Raw genomic sequence first — 15,137 nt, forward strand, 5'->3', positions numbered from 1 at the left:
CCCCCCGCCTCAGGATGCCGGGGGTTTTGGTTTGGCACTGGTGCATCCTGGCTGTCATCCAACCTTTGGCCTCCAGGTCCCTTAAGTTAGTTGGGCAGGCCCACCCTGCCCCTTGAACACAGTTGGAGAAGTTACTGTGCCGTTTGGATTTTCATACATGGGCTGTGAGCAGTGGGTCAGGATAGCCAACTGGAGGAAGCGCCACCAGCTCGTTTCCTCAGAGGTGGAGGTGAGGATTAGAGCTCACCAAGAACCTTCTGGGATCCTCCAATGAGAGCTGCAGGGGCAGAGGCTGGTATAGGCACTGCCAGTGGGCCTGTTGCCCAGGTAGGACCTGAGGAAGCCATCCAGGGGTTTCTGCAGGAAAACTCCCAGGAGCAGACTGAAGTGTCTGCAGAGGCCTGGCCTGGGTTAAAGGGAGACGCTGGGAAGGAGGGAAATGCGCATTTAAGAGAGCAAGAGAGACCAGTTCCCTCTACCTGCCCCTTGACACCATGTCCACTCCAATCTATGCCCCTCCCCGACCTTTGTGTTTCATACCAGGCGCCAGAGTTCTGGGGGGACCTTTCCCTTCTCTGGCTGGAGCTTAGTCACCCTCACAGGGCTGCTCAGGCCGCTTGTTTAGCATGTCCCCAGGCAGCTGCCACCAGGATCGGGGCAGGTTGAGGCCTTGGTAGGAGGGACCCCCTGACCTGTATCTACCCCATACCCCCTGCACAGCCTGGGTATCTGCATCCTGGCTCATCCAGGGAAGAAAGGGAGGGTCTGGAGCCAAAACGCTGGCTCCTCTCTGTTCTGCCGCCCAAGGCAACTCAGTACTGCAGTGTTCCCAAGCTCGGCGCCCAGGAGGGTGTCTCTAAGGCAGGAATGCAGGCGAAGGCCGTGAAGGAAGGCCACACAGGGCAGGTAGCGCTTGGAGCTGAGAGCAGGTCTAACCCAGCTCCCTCAGGCTGCAGTCCCGCTCAGAACCACTACTTCAAGTCCCCCTGAAAGGGGAGAAGCTGTGCCCTGGTCCGCACACAGACATGGCAGCCATGTTAGCATGAGGCAAGTAACTGAACCTTGTGGGTCTCAATCCCTTCCTCTGCAAAATGGGAACAATAGGATGAGGCATGAGCCAGGGCCCAGGGCTGCCTTGCTAGGGTCCCCCTGAGACACCCACATCAGCAGAGCTTACTGCCTCTGCTGTCTGAGCTGCCTCATCCCACCAAAGGTTTGGCCTGGAACAGCATTTGCTGCTTTAGCAGAACACACTTACCCCTAGTCCTGAGCCTAGCACACAATTAACCGCTGCCTGAGGATATGCCTCAGGGCCCAGAGTCACCTTGATACCACTCCCAAAGTCCCCAAATGGCCTCCCACTGGAGCCCAGGTTAAAAGATTAGCAAGGAATGGGGTGCCCCCTGGTGGACACAGAGAACTGTAAAGCGTGCCGCTGGATTCTGTTCAGTCCAGGAAAGACCCTTCAGTGGGCCCTGGTCCCAAGTTGGCAACGTCGGTCACCCTCCACCACCCTGACCCCCCACAACAAGACCTTTCTCCCTCTCTGTTGCTGGAACCCCAGTCAGATGTGACAGTCAGTGGTCATTTCCCAGACCTTCCTTCTGGGCAACTGATGACCCCTCCCAAGGACTGAGTCCTTTATGTGGAACCAAAGCTGGACGCAGGGGTCCACTCTTCCACGGTCTGGGGCTTCCCTGTGGCCACAGGTGCTCCTGCCACGCTCTGTTCACATGCTTGGTGTGTACAGTGCCCTCTCGGGGTGGGCCTGTTCCTGAGTTATCTCCAGCGCCAAGTACATCACACAGAAAATGCGGGCCCTCGTGTAGGACTGTACACAGCCTCACTGGACTCCACACACCCTCACCGGACTCCACGCTCCCTCACTGGACTCCACACTCCCTCAATGGACTCCACACTCCCTCACTGGATTCCACACTCCCTCACTGGACTCCATACTCCCTCACTGGGACTCCACCCTCCCTTACTGGACTTCGCGCACCTTCACTGGTCTCCACACACCCTCACTGGACCCAACACATCCTCACTGGGACTGCTGTCTTGAGTGCAAACTAGGAGAGTTTGAATGAGGGGCATTCACTAGAACGACTAGAATGACTCAGTCACTAGAATGGGGGGCGGGGAGTCAGGGGCTCCCAGCTCTACTTCCTGGCTCTCTCTTGGCTGTCAGCTACACAGTCCCAGGATCCAGTACTGCTTCTCCTCTACTGCTATCACAAGCCCTGGGGTCAGGATAATCAGCCTCTGGCCCTTCATAACTCCTCCCAGATCTCAGTCCCTCCAGGGCCCTGCTGCCTAGCCTGCCTCTACCAAGCCACCTCTGCGGGTTGGATGCCTGTGTCCTAGATACAGGCCAGCCCTGACTGCCTCAGGGCCCTGGCTGCTGCGTGGTCCCCTCCTGGTGGGAGCTGCTTCATGAGGGTGGAATCCCTGGGCCCCGTGTTATTTGGGGCCTGCTTCAGTCTGGCTGGGCCTCACCGGCCTGGCCCCCCGCTATGCCCAACCTGTCTGCCCAGCAGCCCATCTCCTTGATGCAAGTGTGGTCAGTTTTGCAATGTCGCTGCTTATCCTCCCTGTACCCCAAGCCCGTGGAGGCATGGGCAGAGCCAGCCAGGGAATGGGGTAGAGCTGTGCTCTGAGCTCTTCCTCTAGGGATACCTCAGCCTATGCTCATGGGTCCGGCCTGAGCTCAGAGAGGTGCAGGAAGCACAGATTAGGAAACATGGCTGAAACATTTTAAGGACGTCTGGCACACTGACCCTATTTATATACTGGGTGAATGACACATGCGTTGTTTGCAGAGAAGGCCTAGCAGCCAGTGACTAGTGTGGATTCCATGAAGTCCTCAGCACAGCCGAGGATCGATGGTGTGCCTCCATGCGCTCTCTGTGAAGGCTGTCACCCACAGCAACAAGAAGTACCAGGTGGTCACTTGAAGCAACCTCATTTTACATGCGCCCATGTGGGGACCCCACTGTGAGGCTCTGGGCAGGGAGCAGATCTCTTACTGAAAGGAGCTGCTGGTGGATTCCATAAGGTCCCAGGGGACATCTATTGTTTTTGCCACCAGCAGCCATTCCTTCACCCTTTTCTCTTTTTTTTTGAGACAGAGTCTCGCTCTGTCGCCCAGGCTGGAGTGCGGTGGCGCGATCTCTGCTCACTGCAAGCTCCGCCTCCCGGGTTCACGCCATTCTACTGCCTCAGCCTCTCCGAGTAGCTGGGGCTACAGGCGCCCGCCACCACGCCCAGCTAATTTTTTGTATTTTTAGTAGAGACGGGGTTTCACCGTGGTCTCGATCTCCTGACCTCATGATCCACCAGCCTCGGCCTCCCAAAGTGCTGGGATTACAAGCGTGAGCCACCGCGCCCGGCCTCCTTCACCCTTTTCTTGGCAGTAATGCCCTGAAGCAATGTCCAGCTTTTTTTTTCTTTTAGACGGAGTCTAGCTCTGTCGCCCAGGCTGGAGGGCAGTGGCGTGATCTCGGCTCACTGCAACCTCTGCCTCCCGGGTTCAAGCGATTCGTCTGCTTCAGCCTCCCGAGTAGCTGGGATTACAGGCGTGAGCCACCAGGCCATAGCTTTCCTTCTGAACTTCCCCCCTCCCACACTCAGACTAGCCCCAGGGCAGAACATGTGACTTGGTCCTGGCCAATCAGTGGCCTGAGGTGCCCTGGCTGCATTGGTTGGTTCACAGTTGGCACATGACCCAAGTCATCCAATCAGAAGGAGTTCTGGGATTTTGTTGTTGTTGTTGTTGTTGTTGGGGGGTTGCCGGAAAGGGAAGAAACTTTTGGTTTTGTCCCTCAGGGATTTGAACTTAAGAGGCTGAGAAGATGAGGCTGCAGACTACTCAGTGAGAAGCAGAACTGAGCCAAGAGGCAGAGGAACCTCAATTCTGATGACATTGCTTGAGCACTTCAGTCCAGCCATGTGCAGTATTCAGTTACACAAGCCAGGAAATTTCCTCCCGGTTTAGTCTAGTTCAGGTTGGGTTTTCTGTCATCTGTACCTGAAAGACTCCCAACTAAACAGGGAGAATGCAAGGCTTCAGGCTCCAGTCTCCAGGGCCAACTAGGCCTCCATGAACCAAGACAGCTTGTTGGTGGGGGACAGAGGTGTGGGGATGCCTTTTCTGGTGTGGTTTCCAGATTGGGAGGAATACAGAGAGGTGAGTCAGCCTCAGAAGAGGCTGTGATATCATGGTCAGTCTCTCAGCAGGATCTGAGTCCTGCTTGAACCATTCCAGCCAGGTGGGGGGATGGCTGGAGTCATCTCAGCTGCCCACCTGGCGTCCTCTGTGTGAAGCCTCTAATCCCCTGTTCTCCAGCCCACAGTGATCTCTGGACTGCTGACCTCCCAGTGTTCCCATCGGGCCTCACAGCCGGACACACTCATTGAAGTGACTCGATGGCCCTGGGAGGCTCCTGGATAAGGTGTGAGATCCCATCTTCATGCAGCCTGGAACCTCCCAGTTGTGTCTCTGTCCCAAGGTGTACCTGAGAAAGGGGAGGTGGCTCCATCCCATCTGGAGAAATGCTAGGTTAAGCAATGCTAAAAGGATTTTCTGGCAGGACATGGTGGCTCGTGCCTGTAATCCCAGCACTTTGGGAGGCTGAGGTGGGAGGATCACTTGAGCTATAGAGTTTGAGACTAGCCCCAGCCTGGAAAACACAGTGAAACCCTGTCTCTACAAAAAATTTAAAAATTAGAGCCGGGCGCGGTGGCTCACGCTTGTAATCCCAGCACTTTGGGAGGCCGAGGCGGGCGGATCACGAGGTCAGGAGATCGAGACCACGGTGAAACCCCGTCTCTACTAAAAATACAAAAAATTAGCCGGGCGTGGTGGCGGGCGCCTGTAGTCCCAGCTACTCGGAGAGGCTGAGGCAGGAGAACGGCGTGAACCCGGGAGGCGGAGCTTGCAGTGAGCAGAGATTGCGCCACTGCACTCCAGCCTGGGCGACAGAGCGAGACTCCGTCTCAAAAAAAAAAAAAAAAAAAAAAATTAAAAATTAGGAGTGGTGGTGCACGCACCTATAGTCCCAGCTACATAGAAGGCTGAGGTGGGAGGATAGCTTGAGCTTGGCAGGTCGAGGCTGCAGTGAACCACTGCACCACTGCATTCTGGCCTGGGTGATAAAGCAAAACTCTGTCTTAAAACAAAACAAACAAAAAAACAAAAGAGAAAGGTTCTCTTTCTGTAGAATTCACTGGGCACTAGGCAGTGCCCAGGGAATTCTTTTTTTTTTTTTTTTTGAGAGCAGGTACTGTTTATTAACCAACCAGCTTAGAAAAATAATCATGGTAGACACCTTAGTTCATTCTTCTAATAAGCCTGTTGATCTGGTCCTCCCTATTGCCAGCATCTCCACCTTCTACAAAATGGGTGGTCTTTTTTTTTTTTTTTTTTAATTTTTTTTGCATACAAAAACAATAAACATTTTCTAAAAATACATACAAACAAAAAGATGCGTATCAAACATATTAGGAAGGTTGCACATGGGAAGTCGGGGAATAGAAATGGGGGTGGGAGTTAAAATAAATGAGAGAGGGACTTTATATGGATCAGTGATAATAACTCAATCCTCTATTTGACAAAGAAGAGGGAGAAGGAAGAGGAAGAAAAAGAAAGTGGGATAAAGGATCAGAAAGGGAGGAAAATAGAAAAAATTAGAGTATGACTCCAGGGTAGACCTGTTTTGTTGTCATTGAGTTGGTTGGTTGGTTGGTTTGTCTGTTGTATTCTTCATGTTTCGCCAAGTTGGCCAGACTGGTCTCGAACTCCTAGCCCGAAGTGATCAACCCGCCTCGCCCCCCAGAGGGCCGGGACCACAGGCGTGAGCCACCACGTCCAGCCCCTACATTGCTTCTAGCCTCCGTGGTAGACCTCCCAGACGGAGCGGCCAGGCAGAGGAGCTCCTCACTTCTACCCAGACACGGGGCGGCCGGGCAGAGGGGCTCCTCACTTCCCAGACGGGGCGGCCAGGCAGAGACGCTCCTCACTTCTTCCCAGACGATAGGTGGCCGGGCAGAGGCGCTCCTCACTTCCCAGACGATGGGTGGTCGGGCAGAGGCGCTCCCCACTTCCCAGACAATGGGTGGCCGGGCAGAGGCGCTCCTCACCTCCCAGACGATGGGTGGCCAGGCAGAGGCACTCCTCACTTCCCAGATGGGGCAGCCGGGCAGAGGCGCTCCTCACTTTCCAGACGATGGGTGGCCGGGCAGAGGCGCTCCTCACAAAATGGGTGGTCTTTTTCTTCATTCCACCTCGTGGAGAGGACAATTTGAAGGGCCACAGGAAGTTATTTGCCTCTTTGAAGCGTTTTCCAACAGTATAGATCTCATGAATCAGATCCTCCATGCAGATGATGCCGTATTTACCAAGAGATCGAGCAATCAAAGCGTTATCTGTCAAAGCAATTCGCTTCTTATTGATTTTGCCATAACCACACTTGTAGATTAGTTCATTTACTGACTTCAGATTGGGGTACCCCCATGCAATATATGGCTCTACAATCCTCAGTATGTTAATCGAAGCCTTGTTGAGCTTCACAAAGGTTCCATTGAAGATTTGACGAAGGCGAAGAAGCTGCAACACCTTTCGAAACTTTGGGCTCACGCCACTGATACCTCTGATTCTGATGACAAATGCCAATTTGGGTTCTGCAGGTACATAGAAGTTGCCAGCTTTTCTTGCCATCCTCGCCATTCGAAATTCAGTTCTGTACATCTGCCTATAGTGTTTTGCTTTTTCATAGATAAGCTTCCTCCTTGCCTTTCGAAGCATCTTTTGGGCAAATTTCTTTCTCAGGCACTTGATCTTCAGCTCTGTGAAATTCCTTCGCTTTTTCTTAAGGGTTTCTGGCACAGCAGGAACCTCCTTCTTCTCTTCTACACCCTCCATGGTTCCAGCCAGAAAAAGAGCGGGAATTCTAAATACAAAGGGTACTGAGTTTCCAAGAGGAAAGTTTAGCATGCAGTTCGCTCTCAATTTATTTGACCTGAATTTTTTCACAGAGAGCTATTAACGTATTGAAGGACATTAGTGTCCAATAAAAGCTGATCTTGCACAAGGACCCTCACCAGGGCTGGGGAAATGTTTGCTGAACTAAGCAGATGATGGAGAAGGATTCCTTTGAGAATTTGTTCCACAGTCTGGCTCTTGGAACCCCACATGGGCCTCATCCTCCTATGGCTGCAGGCAGCCTGGGCCCTGTGCTGACAGCGCTCTGTGTCAGTGTCAGCCCAGCACGGGGGACAGGCATGCCCTTGGCTGAGGAGGTAACTGGCATTTCTAGCTGGGGGGACAGTAAAACATGGAAACTGGCATAAACCTTTCTGGAAAACATTTTGATCCTGTATATCAAGATCCAAAAATATGCGCACATACTTTTGATCTAGAAGTTCCACTGCCAGGAAACCTGCTGAGGAAAGGCCGGGCAAGGTGGCTCACGCCTGTAATCCCAGCACTTTGGGAGGCTGAAGTGGGCAGATCACTTGAGGTCAGGAGTTCAAGACAAGTCTGGCCAACCTGGTGAGACCCCATCTCTACTAAAAATACAAACATTATCTGGGCATGGCGTGCACCTGTAATCTCAGCTACTCTGGAGGCTGAGGCAGGAGAATCGCTTGAATCTGGGAGGTGGAGGTTGCAGTGAACCGAGATTGGACCACTGCACTTCAGCCTGGGCGACAGAGTAGACTCCGTCTCAAAAAAAAAAAAAAGAAAGAAAAAAAAAGAACTGCTGAGGGAGGCACTAAACCTGAAGGTGTCCATAACAGCATTATTATTATTATTATTATTATTATTTTATTATTATTTTATTATTTTATTGAGATAGGGTCTGGCTCTGTTGCCAGGCTGGAGTGCAGTGGCATGATCTGGGCCCACTGTAGCCTTGACCTTTTGGGCTCAAGCCATCCTCCCCCCTCAGCCTCCAGAGTAGCTGGGATTACAGGTGTGAGCCACTGTGCCTGGCCTAACATTATTGATTGATAAGAGTAAAAATTTAGAGACAAGCCAAATGCTCGATCATCAGGAAGCAGGCAAGTCACTTACAGTATAACCACTTGGTAGATATCACAATGTTTACAAGAAATTTTCAAAATTGTTTTTAAATTTAGAAAAGCCTTCCAGGCCCACTGTGTGACCTTCACACCAGACAAAAGTACAATGTGAGGAACACAGTGAGACCGCCCCTCAACCCCTTGTCTGGTCCAGTAGCCCTCTGTTAACTGTTAATGTGAAGCATGTGCCCTTCCCTCCAGAACTACAACTAGTTTTGAATAATGTAGAGAAGAGCCTGTTTTAAAATGTCAAGAGAAAAAAAGTTGATACAGAATTGTGTCTACGGTATAATCTAATGATCAAGAAAAAAAAAAGTCAAGAATGAAGTTCACCAGAATGTCACTTCTCAGTGGTGGAATTATTTTTTCTTTAAGGTTCTTTTGTAAATTTTCCACACATAGACTTCAGCAGAGAAATAAATTAACAATCAATAAAAAGAAAGAAAACAAACAAGAAAAAAAAGGCAAACAGCAATCTGCACATCCGTTAGGTCTCTTTCAGTTGCAAGTGATAGAAACCTAACACAAACTGGTTTATGAAAAAAGGAAGTTTGTTGTCACTAGGATGTCCTGAGATAGCATGGCTTCAGGTACAGCAGGATTCAGGTCCTCAAACCATGTCATCAGGAACCTGTCTCCCTCCCACCCTCCGTTAGCTCTGTTTTCTTTGGCATTGGTTTTGTTTTCTGGCCGTTTCACAGCTATAATACTATTGAATATGGTGACTACTGTTCACAGCTTCTTCACCTAGCTTGGTGGTGGGAGTGGGAGGGCTGAAAGGTAGTATGTTAACAGGACAGTTGGTTTTCTAATGAAACTCTTGAGAAGGCAGTGTGACAGACATCATGAGCCCTGTAGGAAGCCAGCAGCCCCTCATTCCCCATTCCTAGTTCAGTTGGGATTGCGCTGTGCTCTGCAGGTCCTCCTCCTGGGGCCTGCTGGGACCCACCATCTCCGAGGGGGAACTGGTCTTTTTCTCCATGGTTCCAGCCTAAGTCCTGCAGAAGGCTGTCACTGGTCAGATCTGGTCATGTGGTCCCATCCCCAAGTCAGTCCCACAGAGGCACTTGGACAGAGGGTGAGAATGGGGTAGGAGATCTTCCATTATGAAAAGTCAGTGTGTGTTATGAATAGGAGGGAGGCTGGGTAGGAGAAAGCAACTGATGTCTTCCACATCCAGTCAGTGGGTACTTGAGGAATTTCAATACAATTCAAAATGGAATCAGGGTGACCTGGGCCTGCTCTTGGGCAGGTGGACCTGGAGTATGACTGCACCCAGTGGTAGTGAAACCACATGTCAATATTCCCCTTGTTATTGCCCCTGAGTACTTCTTTCACTTCCCCTAGCTCTTCCACCACTAGGGCTAGGCAGGGAGCTTGAGTCTCATTCTCTGAGGGAAGGACGCAGCCTGGGCCAAGAAGACACTGCTCAGTTTGAGTTTCAAAGTGACTCTCTTTACTCATAGCGAGATGAGAAATCAAGCTCTCAAGAGTAGAAAAGGGCTAATGTGTTTTTATGTATCATGGACCAAAGTTCAGAGACATGACCACAGTGGGAGAGGACAGTGAGAAAGGGCCCCGCTGACTACACAGGGAGGGGTCAAGCCCTTCAAGGCTGACTGGAGTGGGGCTTGGATCAGAAGAGAGAGAGACAATTTAGACATGAGTGACCTCATGGCCTGGCAGCTAGTGCCACACAATGCCCCAAAGACCACGCAGGTCCTTCAGTGGATGCCAACATAGAATGCCTGTGTCTCAGGGTGCCAAGCCACCAGCATCTGAGGAACTATACTCTTATCCCTGCTCTCTGGGTCCTTTCCAAGCAGAGGAAAGATGCTGCTGTCCGAGGGATGTGGCTGCTTGAGACCTTGTCACATAGCAGGCCACCAGGCTTACCCACCACTCCTCCTTTCTGGTGCTCTCAAGGTCACTCCAGCCAAAAAATGGCCATCTGCTCTCCAGGTCAAAGTGGTGCATAGAAGGGATCAGATGACATCACAACCAAGGACTTCTAAGGGAACAGGCAGCACCAGATGATGGCGCATCCTCCACAGCTCTCATGCCCAGCCCTGTCCTGAAGATACTGGGAGCAGGACAGGCCCGGCTCTGACCCTACTTGAGGGAGGCTTTAGGCAAGAAACTTCCCCTATGAGGCTTTGGGCTCCTCATGACTGGAGCGGAGCTCACCAGCCTGAGGTGAGGACAAACACAGGCCCCTCGAGTGTCACTGTTCATTATGATTAGTGACTGCAGGTTACAGGGATTTTGGCAACCCTTCTACAGGCAGGACGGGTCAGGGCTCTCAGGTGACACAGTGTGACAGGGACCAGTGTAGCTCCAGCTGTTTATGGCATAGGAGGCTCATACAGCAGAGGACTCAGCCACTGGAAGAGCTGAGGGGTCTGTGGGGGGACTCAGGAGGACTGAGGGGGGGAACGTGAGGGGGACTGCAGGGTGAGACTAAGGGGTGACTCGTCAGCTCAGGCTGCTCTAACAAAATACCTTCAACTGGGTGGCTTATAAACAGTAAATATTGGCTGGGCACGGTGGCTCACGCCTGTAATCCCAGCACTTTGGGAGGCTGAGGCAGGCAGATCACCTGAGGTCAGGAGTTCGAGGTCAGCCTGGCCAACATGGTGAAACCCTATCTCTACAAAAAATACAAAAATTAGTTGGGCATGGTGGTGGATGCCTGGAATCTCAGCTACTCGGAAGGCTGAAGCAGGAGAATCACTTGAACCCAGGAGGCTGAGGTTGCAGCAAGTCGAGATCGCACCATTGCACTCCAGCCTGGGCGAGGAGTGAAACTCCATCTCAAAAACAACAACAACAACAACAACAATATTTATTTCTCACAGTTTTGGAGGCTAGGAAATCCATGATCAAAGGTGCTGGCTGTCTACAAAAACAAAAACAAAAACAAAACAAAAGGGTGCTGGCACACTTGGTGTCGGGTGAGGGCTGTTTACTGGCCCATGGACGATGCCTCTTTGCTGCGTCCTCACATGGTGGAAACCCTCCCTGGTGTCTCTTTTTATAAGGGCGCTAATCCCATTCATGAAGGCTCCACCCCCATGGCCTAATCACCTCCCAAAGGCCCCACCTCCCAACACTGTCTCCTTAGGGAGACACAGGAATTTTGGGGGGGACACCAACATTCAGACTATAGCAGGGGGATACAGAGAACGGACTGAGGAGACTGGAGGGGGGACTGGCAGGAGAGACTGAGGTAGGACTGCCCAGGGCCTACCAAAATAACAAACTGGTTGGACATGGTGGGCTCATGCCTGTAATCCCAGCACTTTGGGAGGCCAAGGTGGGGGCACTGCTTGAGCCCAGGAGTTTGAGACCAGTCTGGGCAACATAGCGCGACCCCTGACTCTTAAAAACATTAAAAAAATTAAACAGAAATCAAAAACAGCAACTTAACTTTTACTGGTAGCCTCTTGTGCAATGACATGTTTTTGATGTGGCCGTCCCAGTGGCTTTTTGCCTTCTCAGGTAAGAGGCCAAGGAGATGCCTGTGTGCAGAGGCAGGGTTTTCCTTAGAATATCACTGTGTATCTCCTCCAGAAGGACTATTAAATCCACAACTGAGGTTCTAGAATTTGGTGCTATAACATCATTTGTAGCCTACAAATGTTTGAGGATCACTCTGGTTGTCAAATTATTTAATATCATAAAATGTCTACTTTTTTTTTTTTTTTTTGAGAGCTGAGGGGTCTCAGCTCTCGCTCTGTCGCCCAGGCTGGAGTGCAATGGCGCAATCTTGGCTCACTGCAGCCTCCCCTTCCTGGGTTCAAGCGATTCTCCTGCCTCAGCCTCCTGAGTAGTAGCTGGGATTACAGGCATGCGCAATCATGCCCGGCTAGTTTTTGTATTTTTAGTAGAGGCAGGGTTTGACTATGTTCGTGAGGCTGGTCTTGAACTCCTGACCTCATGATCTGCCTGCCTTGGCCTCCCAAAGTGCTGGGATTACAGCCATGAGCCACTGCACCTGGCTGAAAATGTCTACTTTTAAGTAAGTCTGCTTTTATTTTCTTGGAATCTTCCAAGAAAAACGTTATAATTTTAGCCTAATTTTACCAAATGAATATTATTCAAATTTTTCAATATCTGTTAAATTATATTCAGCTTGTTGCTGAATATAAGCCAATTAAAAGTTGGTATATACCTGCCAGCGGAGATTATTTAGATTCTAATCCTGACTAAGGGCTAGATCTCAAGTAAACAATATGCATGGCCAACAGTGTATCATAAAGAAAAGAAATGATCACGATTGACCTCTTAACAACATGAAACGATAAAATGTAATTTTAAGTTCTGTAAACAAGTAGACCAATCATCTCCACTTGATTATGCCAGGGTAACTTGTGACCCATAAAATATTCAGATACCATATTATATCTCAAATGCACATAGTTTAGCTCAAAATGAAATAATTAATGTAATATATATAAAGCATTCAAGTGACAATAACTTTGCGTATCCTCTTATAACAGAGAAGAGTTATTTAGGGGATGATTTGAGTCAGTTCACTTAAGAAGCCATCTATCTGACTAGATGCCTTTTCTGTTGAATGCATTTCCTTTAATAAGTGCGAGAATTCAGAAGCATTCCATTCAACAAGAGCTGCTTCAGAGCTCAGAAGTGGGTGGTCAATACCCATTTGTTGTTACAGCTGCCAGTGATGGTGATGAGTGTATGTTTCTTTCTTGAGAGAGGGTCTCACTTTGTCACCCAGGCTGGGGTGCAGTGGCGTTGATCTCGGCTCACCGCAACCTCTGCCTCCCAGGCTCAAGCGATCCTCTCACCTCAGACTTCTGAGTAGCTGGGACTACAGGTGTGCACCACCACGCCCAGCTAATTTTTGTATCTTTTGTAGAGAGGGGGTTTCACCATGTTGCCCAGGCTCATCTCGAACTCCTGATCTTAAGCAATCCCCTGTCTCCGTCTCCCAAAGTGCTGGGATTACAGCAGGGAGCCACCGTGCCCAACTGAGTATATGTTTTTAACCCTCTGAAAGGCATTTTATTTTTTTGAGACAGGAATTTCACTCTGTTGCCTAGGCTGGTGTGCAGTGGCATGAACACGGCTCACTGCAGCTTCAACTTCCTGAGTTCAAGTGATCCTCCTGCCTCAGCTTCACAAGTAGCTGGGATCACAGGTGTGTCACCACGCCCAGCTAATTTAAAACAAAATTTTTTTTTTTTTTTTTTTTTTTTTTTGAGACAGAGTCTCGCTCTGTCGCCCGGGCTGGAGTGCAGTGGCGCAATCTCGGCTCACTGCAAGCTCCGCCTCCCGGGTTCACGCCATTCTCCTGCCTCAGCCTCCGAGTAGCTGGGACTACAGGCGCCCGCCACCGCGCCCGGCTAATTTTTTGTATTTTTTAGTAGAGACGGGGTTTCACCGTGGTCTCGATCTCCTGACCTCGTAATCCGCCCGCCTCGGCCTCCCAAAGTGCTGGGATTACAAGCGTGAGCCACCGCGCCCGGCCTAACAAAATTTTTTTTGCAGAGATGGGATCTTGCTTTGTTCCCCAGGCTGGTCTTGTATTCTTGGGCTCAAGCAATCCTTCTGCCTCGGCCTCTCAAAGTGCTGGGATTGCAGGTATAAGCCCTGGTGCCTGGTCCTTCAAGACAAATTTGTCTTTAAACTAAGAGCTTAACAGAGGTCCCCAAACTTTCTCTGTTCACAGCAATCTTAGTGTTTCAGTAACTTTTATTAGTGCACCTAGGCCAAAATAAATATCTAACTCCTCTTTAGTTAGTTAGGTTCAAACAACTTTTTAAGCATTTCTGCCCTAACTTAGTAGCTTGTCATATTATTTTGGAGAAAAGAAGCCACATAAACTGAGAAAATATTTTCTTTTCTTTTTTTTTTTGAGACGGGCTCACTCTGTTGCTCAGGCTAAAATGCAGTGGTGTGATCTCAGCTCACTGTAACCTCTACCTCCCGGGTTCAATCGATTCTCCTGCCTCAGCCTCCCAAGTAGTTGGGACTAGAGGCACATGCCACCACACCCAGCTAATTTTTGTATTTTTTGGTAGAGATGGGGTTTCACTGTGCCAGGCTGGTCTTGAACTCCTGGCCTCAAGTGATCCACCCGCCTCCCAAAGTGTGGGGATTACAGGCATGAACCACCGTGTCCGGCCTAATTTCATTTTTGATTACAATGAATGACTTACTAATGGGATGTGTGTGCCTATTAGGCACTGCACAGCTTTTTGTACCTTGGAATCCAAACGGACACCACCACCTTCATCTCCTGTTGGTGTTGATTTTCTCTGGGTTCTTGCTTCTTATCACCCAAACCTCCACAAGCTCAGCTTCCCAGACATTTCATCAAAGAGAATGCAGCACAGCCTAATTTGAAACTTAACAATCTTAGCTAATAGTTAAGAGTTAATAGGACAGATGTTCAGTGCCACTGTATTTTCTTTGAAAATTAAAAAAAATCCTGCGGCCTCCCTGTGAGTTTGCGGAAGTGCCCTGGGAACCAAACATCTTCACCAAATCCCTGATTCTCACCCAGCTCCACCCCTCAGTTTATTTAAAGCTACAGCTGAAGCTGCTTGGTTACAGATCAAATAAAATCACCAAAGAGAATTGCTAAGCCTGATTATGTCTTCACTTTGAGGACCATTTTAACAGTGTGTTTTGAAAGCTGTGAAACAATTACCAGGTCACTAGCAAGAAGTTCTAAAAATAAACTTGACAATACAGGCTTAAAGTACTGTCCCACAGGCACAGGACAGTATTGTAACTAGCAGGGCTGGTGATCAGATTGCACCTTAGCATGTTCTTTCAGGCTGTGATGTGGAGGATAAGTCAGGAAGGGAGGCCCGTGCTGCAGTCCTGAGATGGTTACAGGACCTGAGGTGGGGGCCATGGGGATGGCGAGGACACGAACAAGATGGTTATGAAGTGAGGTCAACGGGCTAGGGTCTACTGGGCTGTGGGGCAGTAGCGCAGGAAGAATGGAGACAGCCCATGCCCACCTGGGTGGATGTGTCCAGCCACCCCTCTCACCCGTGACTGGGAGTGAAGGA

The 15,137-nt window shown here is 50.0% G+C and overlaps 1 protein-coding gene across 1 annotated transcript; it reads right to left on the minus strand.

The window, feature by feature from the left end:
- Positions 1 to 5,285: 5,285 nt before the first annotated feature.
- On the minus strand, positions 5,286 to 6,937 carry LOC129487275 (large ribosomal subunit protein uL30-like). Its single transcript, XM_055287873.2, has 2 exons — positions 6,257 to 6,937; positions 5,286 to 5,409 (listed from the first exon to the last, which is right to left on the minus strand). Exons 1-2 carry the CDS (start codon positions 6,920 to 6,922, stop codon positions 5,332 to 5,334), a joined length of 744 nt encoding a protein of 247 aa, XP_055143848.1. The 5' UTR covers positions 6,923 to 6,937; the 3' UTR covers positions 5,286 to 5,331.
- Between the last annotated feature and the right edge of the window lie 8,200 nt (positions 6,938 to 15,137).

The sequence above is a fragment of the Symphalangus syndactylus genome, chromosome 8 (genome assembly GCF_028878055.3).
Source record: "Symphalangus syndactylus isolate Jambi chromosome 8, NHGRI_mSymSyn1-v2.1_pri, whole genome shotgun sequence".
NCBI lineage: Eukaryota > Metazoa > Chordata > Mammalia > Primates > Hylobatidae > Symphalangus > Symphalangus syndactylus.